Here is a 25,688-nt window from a genome sequence, read left to right on the forward strand (position 1 = left end):
CAGATTTCAAATGTTTTTTTCTATGCCATCACCTTTAGATAAATGACAACAACCTTATAACAAAACATTTTTTTTTTCTTTAAAAAGAATACATCTTTCTAATCAATGTTTCATTCTTTACTGATGCAGAGAATAAAGGTATCATATAAATAGCAACTAAAATGCCATCACCTTATAAAGAGAAAGGTGTGTGGCGGGGGGGTTAATAAAAAAAACCCAAGCAAACAAACAAGAAAAAGAAAGCCCTGGGCAACCAAGCAAATGACTCTATGAGAAGTTCCAGAATCCACTAGGGCAGAAAAATATTAGACCACACTAGCACCCTTCAACAATCTTCAGTGACTTTATATTGTTCTCCTTTAGGGAAAAAATCTGCACTGGTAGGTATTCAAAGCACTATAATGTAACTCTCATAAAACAGAAGGGAAAATGGGAATTACTTTGCAATTTTGGGTACACTATCCATGACATAATTTATTTTTAAAAATCATATGTTAAGGTTGACTTTGTGATAAAATATTTGCATTCAGTATACCTTTGATTTTTTTGTGCTTTAGCACAATCAGGTCAGCAATACTGCATTTGGCAATCCTACAGATTTATTGTGTTTCACCCTTCAGGTGCCCTACTGTGCCCCACCGATACATTTCCCTCAGCAACAAAACTGGGACTCCTGCCTCCTATGGAAAACTTGTTCTAGTTTCAACTGTTCTTACTAAGCTTGAACATGGTTAAAGTTCCATTTAATAAAAGGACAACATCAGATATGCTAAAACATAAAAGCACATGTTCCATAGCCACTTGGGAGTTTCATATACCAATGGATTATCCACTTTCTCTTTTGAAAACCAGATTTTAAGTATTTAGCTTGATCCTTACTTCAAGAAAAAATTATCTCAATCATTTCTGCAGACCTTGTTAGCCTTTCCATAATGAAACAGGATAAATATACGTCAGCAAAATAATTACACAGCTATTCTAGTATGCTTTCCCCTGACAATCAGTTTTACAAATATACAAATTCCACTAAACCCTCATCCTGTTTTTTCAGTTGTTTAATGAATAGTCTTCCTCCAGCTGTTTTTCAGTACCTGTTTAGGATGCCTGTAAGGCACAGGATCAGGCTCAATTGCAGTTTTCATACAAAAGATATTTTTCTAATATGAACCTTAGAATTTCTTATTGCCAGTTGCAGGCAAACGAGAAGGATATAACTTCTTGTACATACCTTCACCTGAAATGTATTGCAAGGTGTCAGACCGTTTCACACACTAACAAATAAAATTCCCTGAGAAAACATTACATAAGAACAATGGAGTTTCTTAAGCATGAGTTTACCTTCCCTCTGTTCTCTAGATCATTTATTTCCTTGGAATGCATTCCCATAGCTATTGTAACATAGTAAGTTTGTTATTATGTTTCTAACCACAATGAAAACCTGCCTCTTTTTGTCAGCAGCACAGTCACACATAAATAAGAATAATGTTATTCTGTTATTCTTGTATAATTTTTTTTGCTGACAGACTTAACAAGAAAGCTTTTTCTGTTCAGACTGCCTGAAAGCTGCTGTAAGAACCAGTACCTTCTTTACAAAACATCACCTGTAACATTTTGAAAATTCCACACAAATAGATAAAGAAATAAATATTTATTTCCTTATTTTTCAGTGCCAAACAGCAGAGAAGGTAGCTGGTCAAGTACATTTATTAACAAAATAAACAATTGGTTATTACTTACATTGTACTGCATACGATGCCAGGACAACAGCTGAATTAATGGGGCATGACAACCTGGAGAAAGAGGGGAAAATATTTTTATTTAGACAGACTATATAAACGTATTGCTCGTGATAGAACTGCAATTAGTTCACTACATGAAGATTCATTTTCCTTCAGCGAGTATATGATATTTTCTTACAAAGTTTGATTGCCAAAGCACAGTGAGACTGGACATTGAAAGCTAGTTGCTAACAGCAATAGAATAGAAACTGTGAATAGAAAAAGCTAGTCCTAACGGGACATACTCTTGCTGGATGCTTATTCAAGAAAGCAAAAGAAGGGATTTTTATGGGGCTCTGGCCATTATTATTTTAATAACTGCAGCCTGGTTTGTTTAAAAATTGGACAGAAACACTCAAATTAGCCAGATGCCAACCACAAAGACTGCTCTAATCTCATGACTAAATCTGATTCCATAGAATAAAAAGCCAAGACCTAAAGGAAATTTTTACATGTGGCAACAAATACTCAGACCTTTTCCTCTCTCTCTTTTTTTTTTTTTTTTCTTTTTTTAATGTACAAACACACAGGAATCTCAAGTAAAGGAATCACTGTACCACCATATAGAGACCATAACCCTTAAATCACAAGAAAGGATAGCATGAGCTGCTCTTTGTGACTCCCCCCTGATCTCACCAGCAGGAACAAGGTTCCTACATTTGGAACAGCACAGCACACTTTGCATAAAGATCTCTCAAGCAGACACTGTACCATCTACAGACACATAATATCTTTTATAGCTCATTTGCAACAGACTTCTAAATTGTTCTTAATAAGTGAGTTGTGTGAAAATCTGTAACACTTCCTAGCAAACTGATTTGCTTTTAAGCCATGTTTCACTGGGCACATTTTTTATAACAACATTAGCCTTGGAAAAAGGTGTTTTTTCCCCCCAGTTTAGTTTTATTTTTAAATGAATTATAGAGAAATTGAAGATTCCTCTTATTACCTTCCTTCCACAATATCGGTCTTCAACTGCAAGAAGAATAAGTGCCTAGAAAAGATTTTTTTTTTGTTTAAACAAACAATAAAGCACTTATTTTCACAGTTAAAAGTTGTTATTTAAATGGTTACACATATTAGTTTTATTAGATTTCCTGGCAAGCTATATAAGCAGATGAATAAAGCTTAGTGGCATTTACAAATATGCAATCATACACCCACTCACTCTCATAACAGTTTAAGATCTTTGTCAGGCTGTACTACAAATCCAGGGTCACAGTATTAATGCCAGAGTGAACACTACAAAACCCAAACCATTACAGAAATAGGCTCTCTTTCTCCTAGGAATACTTATCTGGGATGTAACTGTAAAAAAAAAAAAAAAAAAAAAAAAAAGAAAAAGAAAAAAAAAAGCCCACCTTCTGATAGTCTACCTCAGAACTACTCAATGGAGCACGAGACAATTCTCAAGTAGCATATGCTGACAAAAATTTCTTAACTATTCAAGAGCAGTTGAGTCTTGCTTTTATTAGTGTGTGTGACAATGTTACTTGATAGCAATACTGGAAAGTTGAGATGTAACCAACCATAAAGAAAGAGCACATCTTTGAATAATTTCAGTTAAAAACTGCAGAACAGCTTATTATTGCTTGATTAGCTATTGACCTGTACTGGTGTTTGCTAAGTTTTCTTCAAGAAATACAATTTAATATGCTGTTCTAGTCATATTCTCAAGTTGCTGAAATTAACAAACAATGAAAACTTCACAAAATGCTAGATTAAGAGGTTCCTAAAAATTCTAAATTCCCAATCATGGGCACTGAACAAAACAAGTGTCTAGTGACAGTTTTGTTGCCAGTTATTTGAAATAGCTTATAATGAATGTATGCCATCACCCCAAAAAACTCAAATAGGCTAAAAATGAAAAGTTTATGTAGATCATTGCATGTTACAAGTAATGGGCAAACTAAAAAAAAAAAAAAAACCAAAAAAAAACCCCCACAACAAAATGTTATCTGTTCTTCCTAAAACAAAATAAACCCCACCCTCCCACACCCTCAGAATTAAATCTACTACACATGTTCAAAACTGACTCAGTGTTGATACAAAATTTCTAATGTAGACAGAGCACTCCAACAGTTTAATAATTGAACTATTTTTTTAATCATTGCATCTGAATAATTAAGGGATCAGAAACTAGAAAATATGCAATGGGCAGGTACTTCAAGTGATAAAGGATTTTTTTTTTGAGGTTTGAGCTTTGTATAGAAGAAACCATTCATTACAAACATCACATCAAACTGTTAATTCCAAACACATTTAACACAGTTATATGAATTTATTTACTTTATAAAGCACAGTTTGCCAAGCTGTAGAGATGAGAAAGGAGGGCTTTACACATTTGTAGGTTCATTGAAGAAAACATTAAACAGAAGTTACCTGGTTTGTTCTTGCTGAAGTGTGTTAGGATCAGGTATAAAAAACCTTACACGAAAACGAAGGGTGCAGGGAAAACCTCCTGCAATATTTTAGAAGAGCAAATAAAATTTTTGTTTAAAAAAAGAAAAGAGCCAAAGGATTTCATTTCTATATTTATAGAAAAATTACATGAATGACCACACAGAAATCTCATGTGTTTTTCATTCACAAAACTGCAAGAAACCAAGAGGTCTCTCCTGATCTCCCAACACCAACTATGAAAAGAAAACACTCTCAGTTTTTGTTATGCCTTCATTTAAAGAACTTTTTACATGCTACTTTATATAAAAGGCATTGTTTAGATATATTTGCTTCACAGATATTTGACAAGAAGAAAGCAGTAAATAAATTTGAAGCATCTTCATTGGGATAATGCTCAACTCTATCTTACACATAAATACAAGAAATGAAGAGAAGTTCACCATGCTAACTTCATGGACTTCTATTTTAATTCATAAACAATCCACAGTATATGGTAGAACTAAGAGAGCTGAAAAACACAGCTCAAGTTTCACAGCACAAAATTGAGACAGTGTAATTTAGTGCTCCCAAGCTGCTACCTGGCAGGGTCACGCTGGCAGCCTGTACTAGGCAAGCATTCTGCATTACCCAAAGCTGTTTAAAATCAAGACATAGTAGAACAATACATCCACTTGGAAGTGTGTGCTGTTGTTTTTCTGTTTGGTTGTTTGTAATAAAATCAAACTTTTTTTTTTTTCTTATTGTACTTGAGACAAGAAATTACCAAAATTTATACATAAAACTGGCTCCACTCCCCTATATCAAAACCCCACTTCATCTTCCCTGTCAGGAGGAACTGACTGGCATCATGATATGTCTACTGCTTTCATGGCCACAACGCTCAACACTCCTCAGAAGCCAGCTTCAGATGCTATGACAGCAACAAATCAGTGACCTACCAGCTCTTCCTAGAATTCAGGTAGCAGTGAGAGATGTAGAAAACTCTGTGAAGAGGACTGGCAGAGATAAGATTTGCTCTCAAAATAAAACCTTCAGCCTAGACATATTTACAAGAACTGTATTTATCCTAATCCTAAGACCACTGAAAAGCAGGACTTCACAGCTACAATCAAGATATTTAAAAAAAGTCTTACCTTTTAACTGTTTTCTAATAGGTTTGTTTGGTTCAAGCCATCGCTGTGAAATGAAAAACTATTAGATGGATTAAAAATAGTTACAAATAAATACTATTTAATTATGTGTATGTGTGTGCATGTAAATGTGTGCATACATACATATCTATGCATATGTATGTATATATGGATTCACACATATACATGCACACACATTTATTATTTACTATACTTACAGGTGAATCTACCGAAGTTTCATTTTGCTGTAAACCAAAATATTCCTTCTCCGTCACACCCAACTGGTTGTAGGTCATATCCAACAAAATCTGTCCAGTGTCTTGTTTCTGAAAACAAGAAAACTTTTGAAGTGAAACACTGCAACACTTAGACGTTTTCAGATACAATTAATCCAAATGAATTTGCTTTTAAAAACAGGTAATTCATGAACAAAAATAGCTGCACATTTATTGGTTCACAGTTTCTCAACAAGATAAGAACCTTATTCCCAAAACAAGTTAAAAATTAGAGAATTTTATCAAAGCGACCCTCTTTCCAGAGTAAGTTAAGCATCTGAAATCTCATAATATGAACTGACACGAACTCAAGTTCTTCTGATCAGTCCAGCAATTTGCTTTTAAGCAAGAAATTTTTCCCTTATATTTAGGAGCAATGCCATTCTCTATAGCTGCAGCCTGCAAGGATGGCTTACAGCCACCTGGGGCTGCTCTGGTCCTTGTTGTCACCAGCAAAGCAGCTCGCTCTTTTTCCACATAAGCTGTCAAAAGGCAAGGTCAGTGTACACTGGACTGGGGAGAAAAACAAGTAGGAGATGTTGAGCTCCAGCCACAAGAACCTAGACTACAGCCTGAGCTCCTGCCTGCCCCTCAGGCTCCGCAGGCTCAGCTGCCTTGCAGCCATCACACTTTCAGCTACATGTCCCTCCTGATGAGGATCACAGAAGGACTGGTGCAACAGGGGATTACACAGGTAGTGGAGATCCAGAAGTGTAAGCATGGTATTTTTTTCCCAAACCCAAACAATTATCTGCATGCCATGGCATTGTGGAGAGCAGATTATCCAAATTCTGACAAATAACACTGAACCAATTCTATTAAATAAACCAACATAAACAAAAAAAACCCAAAACCCTTCAACAAGATTGCAGCCTTCAATATGCTAATACACAACAATAAACATGAAAGCTGCTATTGCATTTTAGGTCTAAATTTTAATATTTTAAATTGCTGGACAGAACAAAAATCAAGGAGCTTGCTTGGTATCTTGCCTATTCTAATAAACTAATTTTTGATATGATCTTCCAAATCTCACTCTTAACAGCAGAAATAAACTGCACGCATGTAAAAAAATTAAAATAGCATAATAAAATTATTTAGACCCCAAAAGATTTTTTGTACTTTAATCTGAAACAAAATTATTAGGAAATAAGTTCTGATTTGTTAATTAGATTTCTTAATTTCTTAAAGAATCCTTTGAAACAAAGGACTTAATGTATAAGAAAGAGAGTGACCCCATTTTTGTGGATGTCTCCAGACTCTCATGGCACTAGAGTATCCTCCTAAGACAAAAACACATTATTGTACTCAATTCTTTGTCTATACCCTGCTTATTATACAGCACTCAAGTCCTGCTCAGAAGAGTTTAATCTCTTTTTTTTTTTTTCCTCCCTCTCAAACAGGGTACCACACTGTTTTAACTCAGTGTTTTAATTAATAAAATATTCCACAGTCTTCCCTTGTCTCCTAAAAGCATTCTTCCTGTTTAAAAGATGCAAAAAGAAGATTAAAGATTCAAGCACAACTTGACTACCTTATTTTGGAAAACAGAATAGCATCCAACACTTCCTACTGCTACAGCAGAGCTCCTAGTAGTTCAGTTGTAATGCTCAGTGTTTCTATATCAGGCTCCAGATGCAAGGTAAGAGGTAAGGTAACAGCCAACTATTAGCCTCCTGGGAAAAGCTGTGCCTATTTTTCAGGAGCAAAGTTGCATATGAAGAAAATAATGCAGGCAACACTCAACTGTCTTAAATGCAAGACCAGGCTTTCCTCACCAACATCTTTCCATCTTGTTTAACTCTAGCAACAAACAGTTGAGGTCTCAATAAATGTGAGCCCACTCAGGCCTGTAAGTCCATGAGGCCATCAAAAGCAGCAGCAGCTCTGTCCCTCCTTTCCTCTGCAGCTGCACATTCCTACTCCTCTCCTTTCAAACAGGCAACTGGTCCTTGGGATATTCAAACCATGACACTGATCAAAACAATTTATTTTCTTTTCTGAAATATCATAAACCTGGATCCAGCTTAGAAAATGAAATCTCAGCATCAGGTTAAGACTATGGAACCAAGAATTCCTTCTCACACACGGCCACGATGCTGTACACCTGTCCATCTTCATAAGTGCAGCCCACCTCACAGAATTGTCTCAGATTTGCTGTCAGGGATTATCCATATATGTACACAAGAGGGCCCTATGAAAACAGCAGATGCCACCTTAGCCCTCTGAAAAAAATGGACATTTCATTACATGAATACATCCATCTCCAGCACTTCCTTAATATACATGTATTATTTGTTTGCCCAGGGTTGTGTTTTTAGAAGCAGAAAGTTAAAATACTTTCAAGTGACATCACATGACACATGCACAACTAAAAAGCACATTTGCACATCTATGGCAGGTATTCTGACATGAGCTAAATGAGCAACTCAAGTTATACTGTGACCAAAAGCAGTAATTACAGGGAATGGGACACACTTCATTGAAAGGAAGTGTTGAGGCATCTCAGGTTTCACTACAAATTCATCATGAGAAGACCACAGAGGGCAGATTCTTCCACTAATTCCCTTTCTGAATTTCAACACTTCAAATTCCCTTCAGTCCCCTTTCTTTGCAACATTATTATCTACTAATTATCTTCTCAATTTTCATGCTGCTGGTCCTTCACCAATTTAGATACCTTTACCTTCTCTCTCTCTTCACCCTCTCACATCTCTGTGAGATGCATCCCTCCCTCTCCCCTGGCACACATGAATTGCTAAGCCTTGTCACTGCTTCCCTGTAAATACAACCAAACTCCCTGATACAATATTCTTGCTCAGCAACCACAATTCTTTCAATTCAATCTTCCCAGGTGTCTCCCAACCCTAAGCCCAGCTGCTTGCCCAATACTAGTCTCCTCCACCAACCTACCTACCTACTATTCCCTTTTCCTCCTCTCCATATTTTCCATCACAAGCAATTTCCAACACCACTATTCTGTGGCTCCAGTTCTTGCTCCCTGGTACGAAAAACATGAAGTTTCTTCTATAGTGCCTAGATTAAGCAGCCAGTCCAGAAATCCAAGCTAAGTACAAAACGTCATTTTTAAATGTTGAAGTCTTCTTCAGTTGTTAAAATTCCTGAAATTGAAGGTTTCAGGTTTTTTGTTGCTGTTGTTGTTGTTGTTGTTTTGTTTGTTTGTTGGATGTTTTTGTTTTGGGTTTTTTTGTTTGTTCAGTTTTGCATTTTTTTCTTAAGAATATCTGTATTTACTCAGCTTTGGCTTTGTTTTAAGAAACACCCAAATCATTATTCAGCCTATAAACCTAAAAATAAAGTTACCACACAGCTCACACTGCACAATTCTCTGTTTCGCCCATTAGCAGTTTTGAGATCTAGGTGTGAGACAGGTTATGCATTTGAATTTTGACATTCATTTCAATGCATTCCACAGCCAGCATACTCTAATATTACAATGTGTCAGGTGCTATACAGCACATTGTATCTTTACTCCTCTCAGCCACAGGAGGGCAAAACAACACGAACATTGTTCACTAAACTGGGCATTACAAACAAGTTCTCCTTAACCCTCTCAACCATTACAGCAAGTTGCTAAGACATTCTTAATAAAGCTCTTGCCTTTCTGCAATGAAATAATAATAATAATAAAAAATTAATTTCCACACTGGCCTATTCTGTTACAGTGATACAAGTTCTTAAGATTTAAGAACTTCAACATCTTAAGAACTTTAAGTTCTTAAGAACTTCAACATTTCTCTACTAAAAAGAAACATTTTCCAGAGGTCTGCTTGTTTTCACCCTGAAAAAAAAATTCCCCCATTTATTTAATTTTCCTGACATCTATGAATCCTTATTATAAACAGTTACAAGTTTTGCATCAGTCACCTCATAACCACATGCCATCCACCTCCATTTAAATCTTCCCCAAAATAAATTTCTCCTTCTGTTGGATAGGTTAAAAATTAATATTTAAAGCCATCCTAACTAGCACCTGTTACACTCTGCCTGCACCATAACCATTTCTTGGTACATTCAGGGAATTTACATTAGTCTAATTTAATTTCTAGCAAGCTACCTGGTTTTTAAGAGAAAAAACCACTTCACTATTTTTAATGTCACATACTGCCTAGAAGCTGGGGTGATCAAGACCCGGTGTGCTCTAGGAACTGATAAACTGCAGACTTAGTCTTGAGTGGTAAATATGAAAGCTTATTAACTCCTACAAGGTAGACTGGTACAAAAGTGACACTTTAAGTTGACAGTATACCAAATAACCCATCTCCCAGTGTCTCTCTTCTGCAAGAGCTTTGGTTCCATTTCCTGGCAATGCCAGCCTCACAGTTAAACGCCACCTAAGCTTTTGGAAATTCATTCCCACTTCAGCCACAATACCAGTTACCTCTCATGCTCTTTGAGGTCATACTTTCCTCATTTAGCCTGTACCAGTCAGCCACCACCAAATAACCTGTATCTTCTGGTCTCAGTATGTCTATGGGCTTGAACAAAGTGCTACACTTCATTTTCATTTCCAAGCTAATTTAACATACAGCTAATTTATTTGCTCTTCTGGTAACTCTGTCCTTTTCTCTTCCTGGAATTTATTTACTCATCTGATGCTCCTATTCAGAGCATGCAGGATTTTGTTTAGCTAGAACAAACATAACAGCCTCTTCCTTCCTTAGGTCCAGACTTTTGCAGAGCATCCTAGTTGCTCTTTCTATGCCTGCCTGACTGGAACTTAACTCTTTTGTCTGCAACTAGCAAGGATCCACATGTGACATTCCCTGGAGCTTGGCCTTGATGCCAAGACTAACACTATTAATACTTCCTTGACACTGGCTGAAGATTCCTGCCTGGTGCATAATAGTGCTCACCTTTCCCAGACCAGTAACATACGATCAGCTCAGTCTGCAAACTGCCAGTGTTCTCCTCCATTGTTTGCAACTGAAAATTGAGCTTAAAAAAGCATTACCTCATCTTATGAAAGCTATTAGTTTACACTACTGATTTCCCTCAGTGCAATCAGTCTTGTTGAAGATAATCTTTCTGCTCCCTCATATTCCTCTCTCTTTTCTATCGTTAATAATGCCCCAAACCTTACATTTTTACTTTACCAAGAAAGATTCAATAGCTGCATTTTCAGGCAATTTGACAGTCAAGAACTCCGTTAATGTCCTTCCACTATTCAACATCTTTTCAGCAAGATCTACTGCCACCTCGTGAGCCAACTCCTTGCCCATCCCCTAACTCTTCTAAGGCTCCATCCACCCAAGCATGGCGCTTTCCTACTTAAAGGTAATATAAAATATTTATCCAAACCCACAGAGTTTTGACCCGCTGCATCCACTGCCTCAGAAATGGTTTAAAATAAACATATACATGAGGTTAGTCTCTCCAGTTCTAATTTTGGAAAAATCTCCTGTCCAGTAATTCTTTCATTCAGTATTTATTACGAAGTCAGGCCCCACAAAAGGCTAAGATTAACAAGCCTGCTGTAGGTCAGATCACTTTCTCACTGTCCTCCAAAGGCATTATCAGATTTCATACTGTAGTACAGTTTTCCCACCATGGAGTACACTGATCTGCCTCAATGTAAAACTAAATATTTGTTGCAAGCCTGAAGCTTCATACAGCAGTTCTTTCAACATGCAGGGACACAGATTAGCTCTAAACTGTCTTGTATCATCAAACAATATCCAGTAGAAAAACTTTGCAAATATCCAATTCTGCATTACTGCATTTTACTAGGAGCAGTTTAAAATTATAAAACTCCCAAACAAAATGAACCTTTAAAACTTTTATCTCCGTTCTTTACTTTAAACCTATCAATAGCAATTTTTTGTGTTAATTGTAACAATCATGTTCCTTCTCCAATACTGGAAGAAGAAATTTAACTGAGATGGTGGGGAAAGAAGTATATTCTTTATGATTTGAATTTTGAGTCATACAATTTCTCACTATTACTGTCTAATGATTTTATTTCTAGAAGAAAGACCAATTACTAAAGACCAACTACTCTAAAAGCAAACATCACAGGCACTAAAGACACAAGTGTCAACTCAGAAAAGACAATTCAACACAGAAGTGATCTGATACTGCACATTTTATCCCTTCACATAAATAAATTTACTGGAAATTGAGAGGCATGCTTCCCAAGTGGTCTTGGTAAATGAGTCAAAGTAGAGCAATAAAGAAAAATCATTCTATGTTTATACCAAAAGTTACAAATAAATTTGTGCTATTACTCCATAAATATCTAATTAAATATACCCAAACACAGTATACAAGCACATTCTGTATATGTTAGGATGACAACTACCATTTTCCCAATATGGAAAGCTTGTACATTACAGCCTTAGAACAAGACAGGAGTAACATCAAAGACAGAAGTTAATTAACCTTATCACAAAATTCAAACACCTGAAACTTACTGGGAAGCTTAAAAAGAATCTGGATATAATTAAAATGCAGGGCAACACTTGGTACCAAGTGCAGAAAAGAGTCTCAAAAGTGTTTCTGAAAGACAAATGTTTCCAACTCTTCGTTGGTCTTGGACATGTTCCACTAAATAGTGAAACACAAAATGGGGCAAGGACAAGAAAGGCCATTTCAGCATTACAGCCTATTTGGACTGTAAGCAATGTAGTGGAATTTGTCTTCCTGTATTCCCATGTGAACTTTCTTGATAATGACAACCTAAGAACAGCACAACCCACAAGTTCTGTTGTTTAACTTTCTGTGATGCCATCAATACAAATTTCAGATTCACAAGAACTGTAGTATAAACACTTTCAAATAAAAACAATGAACAAAAAACCCCTATCACTTTGTCACTTTTTGCCAAAGCAAAAAAATCCAGGAGCAAAATGGCACTGCTCCCTTGAAATTTAAGTCTATTAACAATAGGCCAGGCAACTGACATTCTTTGGGATAAGTACTTAATAAGAACAAATTTGCAACAATCAAATTATGCACCTATCTTCAGGTTTCTCAATAGACAGAAAGTATCTCAGGTTATTTCCATAAGCAAAAGCATCCTACCTTTTTCCTTTCCCCAGTTTTAGGATATTTGGTTTTCATTCACACTGCTACAGATACAACCACTGGGAAAAGTATGATCTAGCAGAATGATAGAGAACTATGGCTATAACATTGAAAGTTTCCTAAGCACTTTGGTCACAAAGTTGGATGAAAATCAGCTCTGTGGGCTCTACAAGGATCCTGTGGCTACAGGATAAAAAGGAAATTCTATCTCTATTCTCTCTGTTCAGTGTTTGGAGATACCGTGAATACCATCATTTTAAAGATGTCAGTACTAGTTCAAATTTTCAAAATACATATTATTTTCAGTGTGCCAACAGGTTGTAAGTTTAGACTATGTATTAAATTTAAATCCACTTCAAATGCACTAGTCCTGAGCATCTGTGCAGTGCCAGCAAGATACTACAAATTACCTCTTAGGGATATCTATTCACTTTTGCCTAAAGTTTCTTCTTAATCTTTATATTTCTTTTCTTTGATGTTATTTTCCTATATAATTCCCCTATGGCTTTGAAAGAAAGAAATCATCTTGCAGTAGGAATTCTGTGTTCAGAAAGCTGCTACATATCTGAATGATGCTGCATATTTTTAAGTCTGTTTTCATTAGAATGGGAGGAATCTCTGATTCTATTTATGCTGTTAAATGGATGAAGGCCAAGCTTTGAATATTCTGCTTCTCCCCGTTCCCTTGCATCTGTTTCTGGCAGAAAAGTAAAATACTTTCTATGAACATAAAGCATACTTATGCATACCTGAATATGAGTTCAAAGTGTAGCTTACATCCAAACTTAAAGACTTCATGGATCACAACTAGGTACTACTAGATGACAAACCTATAGATCTGAAAAATTCCCAGTCTTGATTTTCCACTGATACATTCAGGTCCTTTGAAAGAGAAAATACTGCAGTCTATGCTTTAAAATAGCTGATCCTGTTTAGTTCAATTCTCTGAATTCAGATGACAGAAAAAAGTCCACTCATTTGAGCTCTAACAGTAAAAAATGAGAAAGTGAAAAGAAGATATATTTACAACATTCACAAGACAGTATGTCTTTTGATCCATGTATCTTGCATCTGTGCCTAGTCATTTCAGAAAGTACCTTCATTTTAATGATGTATTACTATATTATTAAATACAATGATGTTAATTTGTCTTACGGTTAGTCATGCCATGACATGCATATGTACTCTCATAAAAATATAGAATTATCAGTTGAACTCCCAGAAATAAATTAATTATGGGGCAAAATTAGATCTATAAATCAACGTCTTGATGTTAGAAAAGGTTTCTCCAAAGAAACACAAAGATTTCACTAGTGAGGGACATTTGGTCAAAGCAAAACTTACTTTCCTTCAGTATGTGCCATGTTGATTCCCAGACTGACCACAGCCCTGAGTTACTGTTTGCTCACAGACATAAAAGTGAACGATGTTGGCAATTAAAGTAAAAACACACTCAGAGTTCAGGCACAAAATTCACAAAGCTGATTTCTTCTGTCAATGTAAGCAGAACTTGGGATACAAATTTTCCACAGCTGGCTTCAAACCCTTTTAAAAACTGGACCTTGCAACACCACCAGAGAAAGGCAAGACCTGTCCTTAGGTAGACATCAAGGTTAGATAAACATGAAGGACCATCCTGGCAGATAAGCACAGGCTCCCTCAGTACCACTATGAAAGCTCAGTAATCAAGGAATATAAATCTGGTAAATTTTTCCTTGTGTTAGCCCATAACACTGCGGGGTAGCCATGGTCCCTGCTTCTTTTCAATAAAACAATACTAGGTCCTGCAATATCCCTCCAGGAATTCAGCATTACAGCTGCAGTAATGGAGGTCATTCTGATCCCTGGAAAAAGGAGGTAGCCAGCAGAAATACCCTGGGTGTATGTTGAAGGTAGGGAGAGAAATCAGCTGGTTCCAGAGTTTCAAAATGATTCCCATTTATCATGTTGCCCTTAGTGCTTAAATGATGAAATGAGAAGCAAAAGTTCATTAATACAATGCAGAACTTCATAACAAGTGCTAGATCTAAACCCGTGTAAACATTTGTTTATAAGGAAGTATACTTATACATGGGTTTCAAGCAGTTCTAAATTCCTCATTTTTCAAAGAGCCTTGTGGAGGTTGGAGAGGGAAATTATGCTACCACATTGACAAACAAGGCAATCCCACAGAACATGCTGCAGACTAATGATGGAAACTGTACACTAAGGTGTTGCTCCTGCTTTTATACACCTCCTCTCCTTGTATCCCACTCTCCAATGCTAGCTACTTCATGCACTTATACACACATGTACAGCTGTATAAAAATATTCCTTTATAGTATATAAATAGATACTAAAATACAAGACTAGTTCTGTGTATGGAAAATTATCTATCAAATAATTTCTATTTCAATAAATATCCAAAGTTCAAAAATAAAATCAGTCTCCAAAGAGAACTGCAGCAATACTTAGGAAAATATAGTTTTCAGGAGCAAGCCTTAATCACCTATAAGAAAGCATTACCTAATCTAAGATACCCAGCACCAGAACTTCCTCAGCAAAAGCTTCTCAAATGGGATAAACTGGATAAAACAAGTATCATATACATAAGATCACATGATTATACTTAATTTTACCCATGTTTTTTTCATGCACAGTCAGATAAGTCTCCTGAAAATTTATTGAGGGGTAAAGGTACTTCCTGTGTTTTTATTTAAAAAGAACTAATACTTTAATCAGTCCTGAAGGTTGAAACCAAAATATTTACAGAACAAAATACAGTTAAAATGTAGAATACCAACCTCCCTTTCCCTTCCACTCCCATATAAAGAGGCTATGCTGAAGCAGAAAAGACTGAGCAGAACTGTCCTACTAAGCCATGATGTCTTCACTATTAACACTGCACTTCAGAAAATATGTACTGGCATCACCACAGGAATTCACAAGGCTTCCTCTTAACACTATCAGTCCTTTGATGGGAGAAAAGGAGGAGCACATCCAAATTTGGAAGTCACCTTTAAATATGAATTAGTTATTCATAGCTGATAATGATCACTAGTTCTGTTTCTTCATGGTTCCAATATCATAAAGAAGACCTTTTTCCAGATACAATCTGCATGCTGTGATTTTATGACATTTCAGTTATTTAACTTTAAAGAAAACTAAAATAGCACTTTGTAAGTCTCTTTCATAACCACATTCATAACCAGTAATTCTGCAATGTGTAATGGCAAAGCTGCATCTTCAACATCTTTTAGAAATTCCATGCCTCTGGGCTCCACATTTGATTTTCAGCTTTCAAACAAATTTCTATGCATTTAAAAAAAAGTAGTTTTCCAAACTTACGTTGACTTTGAAGCTTTGTACTGAGCCATCCAAAAAGTGGACATTACAGATTATCTCTGCTCGGGTTTTCTCTTTTGGTAGTTCTGCTGCTCGTATGTTATTTATCCTCCCACCTAAGGCTCGTAAACGGGAGTTCATAACTATTGTTGAATAACCTATAAAACAAAAATTATGTTTAATAACAGTTCCTGCAATTCACTGTTTCATCTATGTTTTTTTCAGAAAATCCCACATCATCATGAAGACCTCAATACATCCTAAATATCTACAGTAAAAAATGCTTCTCATAATAAAAAATAAATTGTAAAATTAGCATGCTGTAAACCAGAACATAAATGCATATATAGAGGGGCTTCCATGTTCTAAATGAGAACATTCTGAAGAGAATCACAGGTAGCCCTTGCAACATAAACTTAGGTTAGGCATGGCCAATAGCTTAGTAAGAATATGATTCAGGAAGGCAAATGTCAAGACAAGTGTTAATCATACGTAACTAGTAAATCCCTCCCTCCCTTATATATTTCCTACATATTTCTATATGTACTATACAAGGTTACCAATCACAAACCAATTCTGTTTACTCTTAACTGACAAAGCAGTCTTCAGTTAATTCAGATCACATTCTGCCAAACAGGATTTTGTTTCAGGAATATATATTATACAAACACCATATGTAAGGCAACCAGAATTAACATTAGCAAGATGTCAATATTTTACAGCTTAGCATACATAAATTCATGAAGCCAGAAATTTATATCCAAGAACTTCCCATAAATAAAAACAGAGCTGTGTTGTTGAAGTTTGATTTTTTATTTTTTTTTTTAATCTTTTTTGGAAAAATCTTCATGAGCACCAGAACTCTGAAAAAGAGTTTTCACAATTAAAAAAAAAAATCAAGCAAAACCAAAAGAAAAAAAAACCAAAAACCCCAAACAAACAAACAAAACAAACAAAAAACCCAACCAACACCACCAAACAGGAAAAAGCCATTCATTGAAATAAGAGATGAATTAAATACAGTCAAGTCTCTCTTCAGTAGATCGGTTTACCAATTAACATCTCAGCACATAAAGCCAGTTGGCAAGCGATGCAGAGGATAGCTTTCCAGGTTAATTACCATACCAATTACCAACTCATACCTCACTTATTAGAGGCTAGCTACAAAGGGACTTGCATAATATCAGTGTTTCCTAGACTGCTGGCCAAGCTGGACTGGACCCACCTCAGGATTATTTTGCAATCTCCCCTTATTTGTGTATCTCCATTAAAACATCGGCTGGCTTTTCTTTTAAGCAGCTAAAGAAACAGAACTCTTTAGAATAAAGTAATTTAAATTCTGAAACATCATATCTACTCACACACCACTACAAAAAGCACACTTGAAATGCATGAAGGGCCAAGACATGAAAAACTGTATAGAGCATCCAAGGCAACAAAGCAGTGTAGGGATCCATCCTCATGTGAAGTGTTTAATCTATACTTAGAAGCAGCTGAAACAATTCCATTCTCACAGAAAACTCAGGCATCTGACACACAAAAGCATTCAACAAGTACTCTTACTTTTTGTTTTAATTAGCCAATTGACAGCTGGCTGGTGTATATTTTCTGAATTCAAAACTGTGAGTTGCCAAGATTCATTTCTTTAGCCAGCACATGGCGTTTTTTCCTAGATCAGAATTATTTTTTTTGCATTCTTTCCGAAATGTGTGGTTTCTAGGTTTTGTTTGTTTACTTGCTTTGCCTTCTTTTTTGTTTTCTTTTGTTGTTAAAGGAGGGAGAAAAATAAGATGTGATTTTTAGATGAATTCCCAGCAGTATTTCCATATAAACTACTACACTCCTATTGCTTTGAAATGGTTTGTGACATACAATCTGCAGTCAATATATGATTTTTAAATTATTATAATTTTTTTAAGCCATAAAATGAACTTTGTTACTGAGGAACAAAGTTGTTACTAAATAAAGCATACAGTTATATAATTATCAAGAAAATAAAAACAGGTACAGAGAGATTATGACTGTATCTCTTTCCAGAACTGTCTTATCTTCCATCAGAAAGCCAAGTGACTAGATGAATTATGCTGCACACTTTTTTTTCCTTTTCACCCAGAGGCCAAAAAAACCCAAACAAAACCCAATAAAACTTTTTACTTGCAAAAATAGCTTCCTACCCACTAGTCCAGTTATGAGTAAAAGAAGAAAGTAACTGTTTGCTGTGGTATAGTCACTTGATGAGAAAGAAGGCTTTTGGTAGCCAGATTCAAAGCTTAGTCAGGCTGGCCCTTGGGGCTCAGTCTGTACTACATTGCCCAGCACTTCTGGAGCTTACTGACTCCTCTGTTCTTGTGAAAATGCTATTTGACTCTCCTGCTCCTATTCCCCAGCTGTTCTCACCAGCCACCCCCAATGCTTCCTATCTTAAACTTCCACCATTCCCCTTTTCTAAGTGTCTTTTAATCCTCTTCCACCTTAGTTGGACATCAGCCAGAAGCAACATTCAGAGGAGTCTCCAGCACCCAGCTCCTGATCTCTCTGGAGAAAGAAAATCACACTCAGCCCCTGCATTCCTAGTGCAGAGCATGCTGCAGGTCGAGCCATGCTTGAAGACCCTGTGGATGTTGGTATCTAATCCTTACCACTCTCCAGCAGACCATTATTTTTTTCAAATGTTAGAATGTAGCTAGATGTTACTGCTCATTTGTCCAAGCATCAAATAAAAAAGCTGATTTAAAGAGCACCAACACCACATATATAATACATATGTTTGCTATCCAGGGGAAAAAAAAAAAAAAAAAAAAAAAGCACTAAACCTCTAACTCAGAACTGTGAAAAATCAACCTGAATGAACTAACTGATTTTTATTCAACTGACTTGCATAGCAGCAAAAAAACTACAGGTACACTTCATAGCAGGGTCCCTCTCTGTAGAAAGCCTAGCATGTCACCTGGAAAATCTATCCCATACCTGAGGTAGATTTGGAATGCTTGGTTTAAGATTCAGATGCAGTCTCCTGTGTCCTTCATACCTTCAACCCTTCAACTTCTCTACTTCTGTATCAATTTCTACATGAAATTCAACCATTTCCCATGATAAATCACATCTTACTTGCTAAATCTGAGCCCAGGTCTCCCAGAACCTGTCAGCTACACACAGAAGAGAGCACAGGAATTTCACCTTAAATTTGTCTGCCGCAAAGATGAAATTCCATTTTGAAGTTTTTCACAAAATAATGAGAATTGTGAATGTTATCAAAGAGATGATACAGTATACATTGCTACTGCTGAACTTCCACACCAGCAAGTCAGACCTGTTCTTTTCTATACCACAGACCCATCAACAGTCTCTCTCCCAACATCCATAGAAGCTATCAAAGAACAGTTACACATATGTACATACTGCTGTTTTTTATAACATCAGAGAGGTGCTTAATTTTAGATTAAAGTTACATCTATTTTAATGCTAGTTTTAAGCACATTAATGTTTGTTTTAATATCTTCAGGTTATATGCCAGAAACTCGGAAATGCATCACAAGAAATTCAAACCTGCTAGGGAAATTGATTTTCCTTGAGTTCACAAATATAAACTTGGAATTCTTTGATTTTTACAATTATATGCAAAAGCAAACCAGCAACAGAGTCAGTGTTTACAGCATGCAAAGAGTCCCAGCTGAGGCTGTCCTTGACAGAGCCAGCTGACAGTGGAAAATGTGCCAAAGGCCGGGATAAATGGCCGAGTGTTTGGATGCCACAGCCATTAGTCAACTGGAGCTCAAATGGCCTAATCCAGCCCCAGAAAACTGCCACCAGCTGGGAGTCCTGAGAAGAGAAAGTCAGACTCTCTACTCCCCACCTACCCAGCCTTCAACACCACTCTGCAGACAGAGAGTTACCCTGATAGGGATACTTCACAGGTGTCTCATCAGCCTAAGGAATGTTGTGTGCCCCAGCTTAAAGTGCTGCACACTATGTCTGTAAAGAAACAATTTTGTGAAGCCCTGGTCTAAAGGGCAGGGGAAAAGAGTACAGAAGAGCAGTGACTTTTCCTCTGTATATGACCTGTGTTTAAACCTGTATTTTAAGTAGGCCCAGCTTACTGAAAGGGCAGGTGGGAACATGTGGAGTAACCTGCGATGGCTTTTGGGACAGGTAAAAGGGTCACAGCGATCCCAGGCAAATGCAGATATCAACTATCAGCTTCCAGCCTCAGCAACCAGGAACAGTCAAATCCCAAATCCCAATTTGTAGAGGGAGCTAACATACCATACAAACTAACAAAGAAAACTGGAAGACAAACTTGAACATTATCAACTAGTGAATAATTTGGTAATTATTCCCCTTTCCTTAAAACAAGCATCTCAAATTCAGAAAGTTGAGCATTGCATTTCAATTAAAAACAAACAAACCTAAAATATTTTTTTTTTCCTAACAATAGTTATTTTCACCCTAAGGTATAAAAGAAAACAAGGAATTTGATCCCATAATCAAACCATGTAACAGACTTACAGGAGCAACAAACACAGCAACATTAAGAAGTTAATGTTTTCCAAGTACATTAAACATATTTCTGGACAAGCTTGGTTATGCATGCCTTACCCTACAATAATGCTGCAGTCAAGCAGAACAAAAATAATGTGTTTTCCTCGTCTTTCTTATTGAGGACTGACTTTTCAAAATACTTTTCATACCAGCTTTTCATTTATTTCAAACTGACCTACAAATTGTTGGTTCATAAAGATATGACCTGATTCTCAGTGTAACTAAAGTGTTAACAAGGAGTTAAACAAAGGGCAGATTTCCTGAGTATATACTCAGGAACCTTCTCCACATAACCACACCCTACATATATGTGAATTATTTTTATGTTTATTTTTTTAAACAAATCATTCATTATTAATTTCATTATTAATGGGTAAATGGGGCTATTCCTACTCCTGCAAGTGGGTGCACTCCTGTTTTTTTCTAGCAGAAGATTATGGCACACTAAGCATTCTCAGAGTTTCTTTATAAACATGACTCAAAGTGTATAGTTCTATATTGGGCTCTGAAAAATCATAGATATTGCAAAATCTGTGGGAATGTCATTTATGAAAGAGTAGAGCTTCTAACCTTCTTTCACTGTCTGAGTGACCACCTCTGACAATGAAGGGAAAAACAGCAGTACTAAATACATGGAGATATCTTGTATCTCCTATCAATAACAGTTAAATTTTATGGTTATGTATTGCTTTGTTTAAAAGATATGAAATTAAGTAAATGGGTATACAAGTAGTCTATGAAATTACTGGTGTCTACATATCAATGTATAGCCCTAAGGCAACCAACACAAATACTCTTCAGCATGCATCAGCTTTCCCTAATTGCTGGTTAAAATAATCTCCCAATTTATCATCTGAAAAGAACGACCCTAGCAAACCTGAATTTTTGTAGTAATCTATATTCTGATTACTCTTCCTGTGTAAGTTAAGAATTATTTACATACTTCAAAGCCATATCTGGCATTTTAACACGGTTTAAATTATCCAGCCAGATTTTCCAAATAGAAACTGAGCTTCAACTCAACACTTACAAAAAACAACTTCTGTTTTCATCTTCTGCAGAAGAGGAAACACTTCATCTTGTCTTCAACATCAATGAGAAACTAGATGCCTCCCCATTAATATAGAAATAAAATATTTCAGAGAAATTCCACGAGGTACTTAGCCATAATACAATATTTGCAAGCTTCCATACAAATTACAGAACATTACTAAAGCAACAACCCAAGTAAAAGATCAAATTAATTTTGAGCAATGTGTGCAGATTATCACTTGTTCCTTATGTGTAGTTATTTCCCACAAACTTTTCCTGGCATTTTGATCCTAAATTATTTAGAAATTTGAAAGCCAGAAATGTCACAACTTAATGAAACTTTGCATCACCTAAAAAAAAATATAAAATCTATTAAACTGTAAGTACAGAACAAGCACGAAAGACTTAGTTGATTAAGAATTACATTTTATGGTGTAAATATACCTACAAATTGAGATACAAAGAATAAACAACTCCTTACAGCATCTTCCTTCTTAGAACCAGATACAAAGCAGTAGCTGCAAGTCTTCCAGCTGTCACTCTTAAAACAGAAAGCAGTACCATTGTAATAGCTTTTCACCTCAAAATTAAAATCAGCATTAAAAATAAAGAATCAGCTTTCTTCTATTTGCATCCAGTGGCTAACATCTGTAACTCTGGCACTGCAAAATTATTTACCTTTAATATAAATAATTAATAGGTCTAGTATAGCATTCTGAGAGTATGTTATCAAATTTGCATGAACAAGATTTCAGGCATTCTAGTTACCAGCTTAAGTTTTGAAGAAAAACAGATCTTACAGGCAGACCTTTTTACAGAATATAAGCCATTAAGTAAAAAAAAAAACAACTTAAAAAGCATTTGAATTTTAAAGTTATATCTTAAATAGGCATATGAAAATTTCTATACTAACATATATTCTTGCACATACTGCCATCTCAATATTTACCAGAACTGGTATAGAACAGAGTAAAGAAAAAAATTCTTGCATACTAAAATATAATACCTCTTCTTCATCTAACAGCTCTTCAGTTCCTCCATAAGTAAGCCTTCAGGGAGGACTGTATACATGATGATATCTCTATTTGCTTATTTAGAATGTACTTGAAAGCATGTTAGTTTCAATGAAGGTAGTTACAAGGAAAAAAGCCTCGATTTAAAAACAAAAACCAAACCACAAGTAATTTTGAATACTCTTCCTTCACTAACCTCCAGAAAACTGGAATCCAACACTTTTCAAAGTCAGTAAGTAGAAAAACTGGATTGTTTCTATGCCTCGAAATGAGGTACCTACTTACTGTTCAGTAAACACTGCCTCCAAGAAGAAAATTCAATATGTAGAGTAGAATAACTTTAAAACAAATTTTGAACCCCCCACACCACTACAAAAGGTCAGGTGCTTAATTAGTGCATAAGATTGTTAAGTGCTTTGCAAGCCTCCCCTGCACTTCATTTAGCTTTCCATTATAACATATCTCTGGTAAACTTGTATTGTGAAGTATTTTCAAGAGAGAACCAGATATTTTGAACTCTGGATTCAGGAAGACCACACATGAATATCAAAGATAAACTGGAAGAGGTAGTGGTATAGGAAATAAGCCTAAGTTTTCATAGACTCATAGAACTGTTCAGGTCGGAAATTACCTGCAAGACTATCTAGTCCAAACTTGAACTAGCCTAGATCTGCCAGCCCAATGCAAAAGTGTGTCCCTAAGCAATATAGCTATACAATTTAACACATTTAGGGATGTCAACTCAACCACTTCCCTGGGTAGCCCATTCCAGTGCTTGATAACCACTCCAGTGAAGAAATTTTTCCCAACATCCAACCTAAACCTCCCCTGGCATCACTTGAAGCCATTTCCCCTTGGTCCTGTTACTAGTGAGAAGAGATCCTCTTTTTCAGACTAAGCAACCCCAGTTCCTTCAGCTGCTCCTCATAGAGGCTCGTGCTCCAGACTCTTCACCAGCTCTGTTGCTCTTCTCTGGACAGGTTCCAGCGACTCCATGTCCTTGTTGTAGTGAGAGGCCCAAAACCAAACACAGCACTCAAGTTACGGCCTCACCAGAGCTACGTAGAGGTGCACAATCACTTCCCTGGTCCTGCTGGACCCACTGTTTCTGATAGAAGGATGCTGTTGGCCTTGGCCACCTAGGCACACTGCTGGCTCATATTCAGCAGGCTGTTGATAAAGACTCCCACGTTCTTTTCCATGGGGCAGCTTTCCAGTCACTCTTCCCCAAGCATTTCATGGGGTTGTTGTGGCCTAGAGTCCACAATCTGACACTTCTTGTAGAAGCTCATACAATTGGCCTTTGCCCATTGATCCAGCCTGTCCAGGTCCCTCTGTAGAGCCCTTTTACCCCTCAGGCAGATCAACACTCACACCCAGGTTGGTGTCATCTGCAAACTTACCGAAGGTGCACTCTATCCCATTGTTGAAATCATTGACAAAGATATTGAACAGGAGTGGCCCCAGTATGGAGCACTTGTGAACAGCCACCAACTGGATTGAACTCCATCCACCACCACTTCTTGGGCACAGCCATCCAGTCAGTGTTTGACCCAGCAGAGCATATGCCCATCTAAGCCTTGGGCAGCCAGTTTTTCCATGAGGATGCTATTAGGAACAGTACTAAAGGTTTTCGTGAAGTCCAGGTAGGCTACATCCACAGCCTTTTCCTCATCCTATAGGTAGGTCACCTTGTCATAGAAGGAGATCAGATTTGTCAAGTAGGCCCTTCATTTCATGAACCCATACTGACTAGGCCTGATCACCAGGTTGTCCTGCATGAGCCATGTGATGGCACTCAAGATGATCTTTTCCACCACTTTTTCTGGCACCGAGATCAGACTGACAGGTCTGAAGCTCCCTGGATCCTTCTTCCAGCCCTTCTTGAAGAGGGGCATCACATTTTCCAACTGGAGTTCCAGTCCACTGGGAACTCCCAAGTTCTTAGCCAGGACTGCCGATAGATTAGAGAATGGTTTGGTGAGCACATCCGTCAGCTCCCTCAGTGCTCTAGGGTGTAACCCATCGAGCCCCATGGATTTATGTACATCTTAGTGATGTAGCAAGTTGCTAAGCATGTCCTCTTGGATTATGGAGGTCTTATTCTGTTCCCCATCTTCCAGCTCAGGGGATAGTTAGGGAACAACTAGTCCTACTGTTGAAGACCAAAGAAAAGAATGCATTAAGTACCTTAGCTTTTTCTTCATCCTTGGTCCCCATGTTTCCTTCTGTACCCAGTAAATGATGAAGATTCTCCCTAGTACTTCTTTTCTTGTTAATATACTTACAGAAACATTTTTAATTACCTTTCACTTCAGTGGCCAAGGTGAGTTCTACCTGGGCTTTGGCCCTTCTAATTTTGTCCCTGCATAGCTTCACTATGTCTGTAGTTTTCATAAGTTCCCTGCCCCCTTTTCCAAACACCATAAACTTTTCTTTTGTTTCTGAGTTCCAGCCAATATTCTCTATTCAGCTAAGCCCGTCTTCCCTGTCCAATTGTCTTTTGGGACACAGAGATGGCCTGCTCCTGTGCCTTTAAGACTTCATCCTTGAAGTACGACCAGCCTTCCCAGGTTTGTTTGTCCTTCAGGACTGTCTCTCAAGGGACACTGTCAGCCACACTCCTTAACAGGCCAAAACCTGCCCTACAGAAGTCCAAGGTGGCAGTTCTGCTGACTCCTCCTTGCTTCTCCAAGAATCAAAACATCTATCACTTCATGATCACTCTGCCTAAGATGACGTCCAAAATTTTCCCCACAGGACCATCTCTGTTAACAAGCAGCAGGCCCAGCAGGGCGCTCTTTGTGCTTGGCTCCTTCACCACCTGTGTCAGGAAGTTATCTTCCACATGCTTCAAGAATCTCTGGGACTGTTCCCTCTGTGCTGTATGTCCAGCCAACATCTGGGAAACTGAAGTGCCCCACGGGGAAAAGACAGCAATTGTGAGACCTCTCCAAACTGCTTATAAAATATTTCATCTGCCTCTTCATTAGGAGTGGTCTATAACAAATTTCCACTGTGATGTCTGTGATATCGGCCTTCCCCTCAATTCTGACCCAGAAACACTCAACACTCTAATCGCCATTACATTCTAGACATTAGTATCTTTCCTTAACATAGAGGGCTGCCCCACCACCTCTCCTTCCT

General features: G+C 37.0%; 1 protein-coding gene across 7 annotated transcripts in view; it reads right to left on the reverse strand.

Annotated features, from left to right (window-relative positions):
• Positions 1-25,688, reverse strand: part of PTPN3 (protein tyrosine phosphatase non-receptor type 3) — a 175,030-nt gene that overhangs the window by 84,691 nt on the left and 64,651 nt on the right. For 4 of the 7 annotated variants that reach the window (XM_071736820.1, XM_071736819.1, XM_071736822.1 and 1 more), the window contains exons 2-7: positions 15,961-16,115; positions 5,530-5,637; positions 5,315-5,372; positions 4,161-4,239; positions 2,728-2,772; positions 1,738-1,790 (exon numbers count right to left, since the gene is read on the reverse strand). In XM_071736820.1, coding sequence (XP_071592921.1) covers positions 1,738-1,790; positions 2,728-2,772; positions 4,161-4,239; positions 5,315-5,372; positions 5,530-5,637; positions 15,961-16,115 — 498 coding nt within the window. Of the gene's footprint in view, positions 1-1,737; positions 1,791-2,727; positions 2,773-4,160; positions 4,240-5,314; positions 5,373-5,529; positions 5,638-15,960; positions 16,116-17,520; positions 17,614-25,688 lie in introns of those variants that run through there. The other 3 variants (XM_071736821.1, XM_071736825.1, XM_071736823.1) reach the window with 2 other exon arrangements.

The sequence above is a fragment of the Heliangelus exortis genome, chromosome 2 (assembly GCF_036169615.1).
Source record: "Heliangelus exortis chromosome 2, bHelExo1.hap1, whole genome shotgun sequence".
NCBI lineage: Eukaryota > Metazoa > Chordata > Aves > Apodiformes > Trochilidae > Heliangelus > Heliangelus exortis.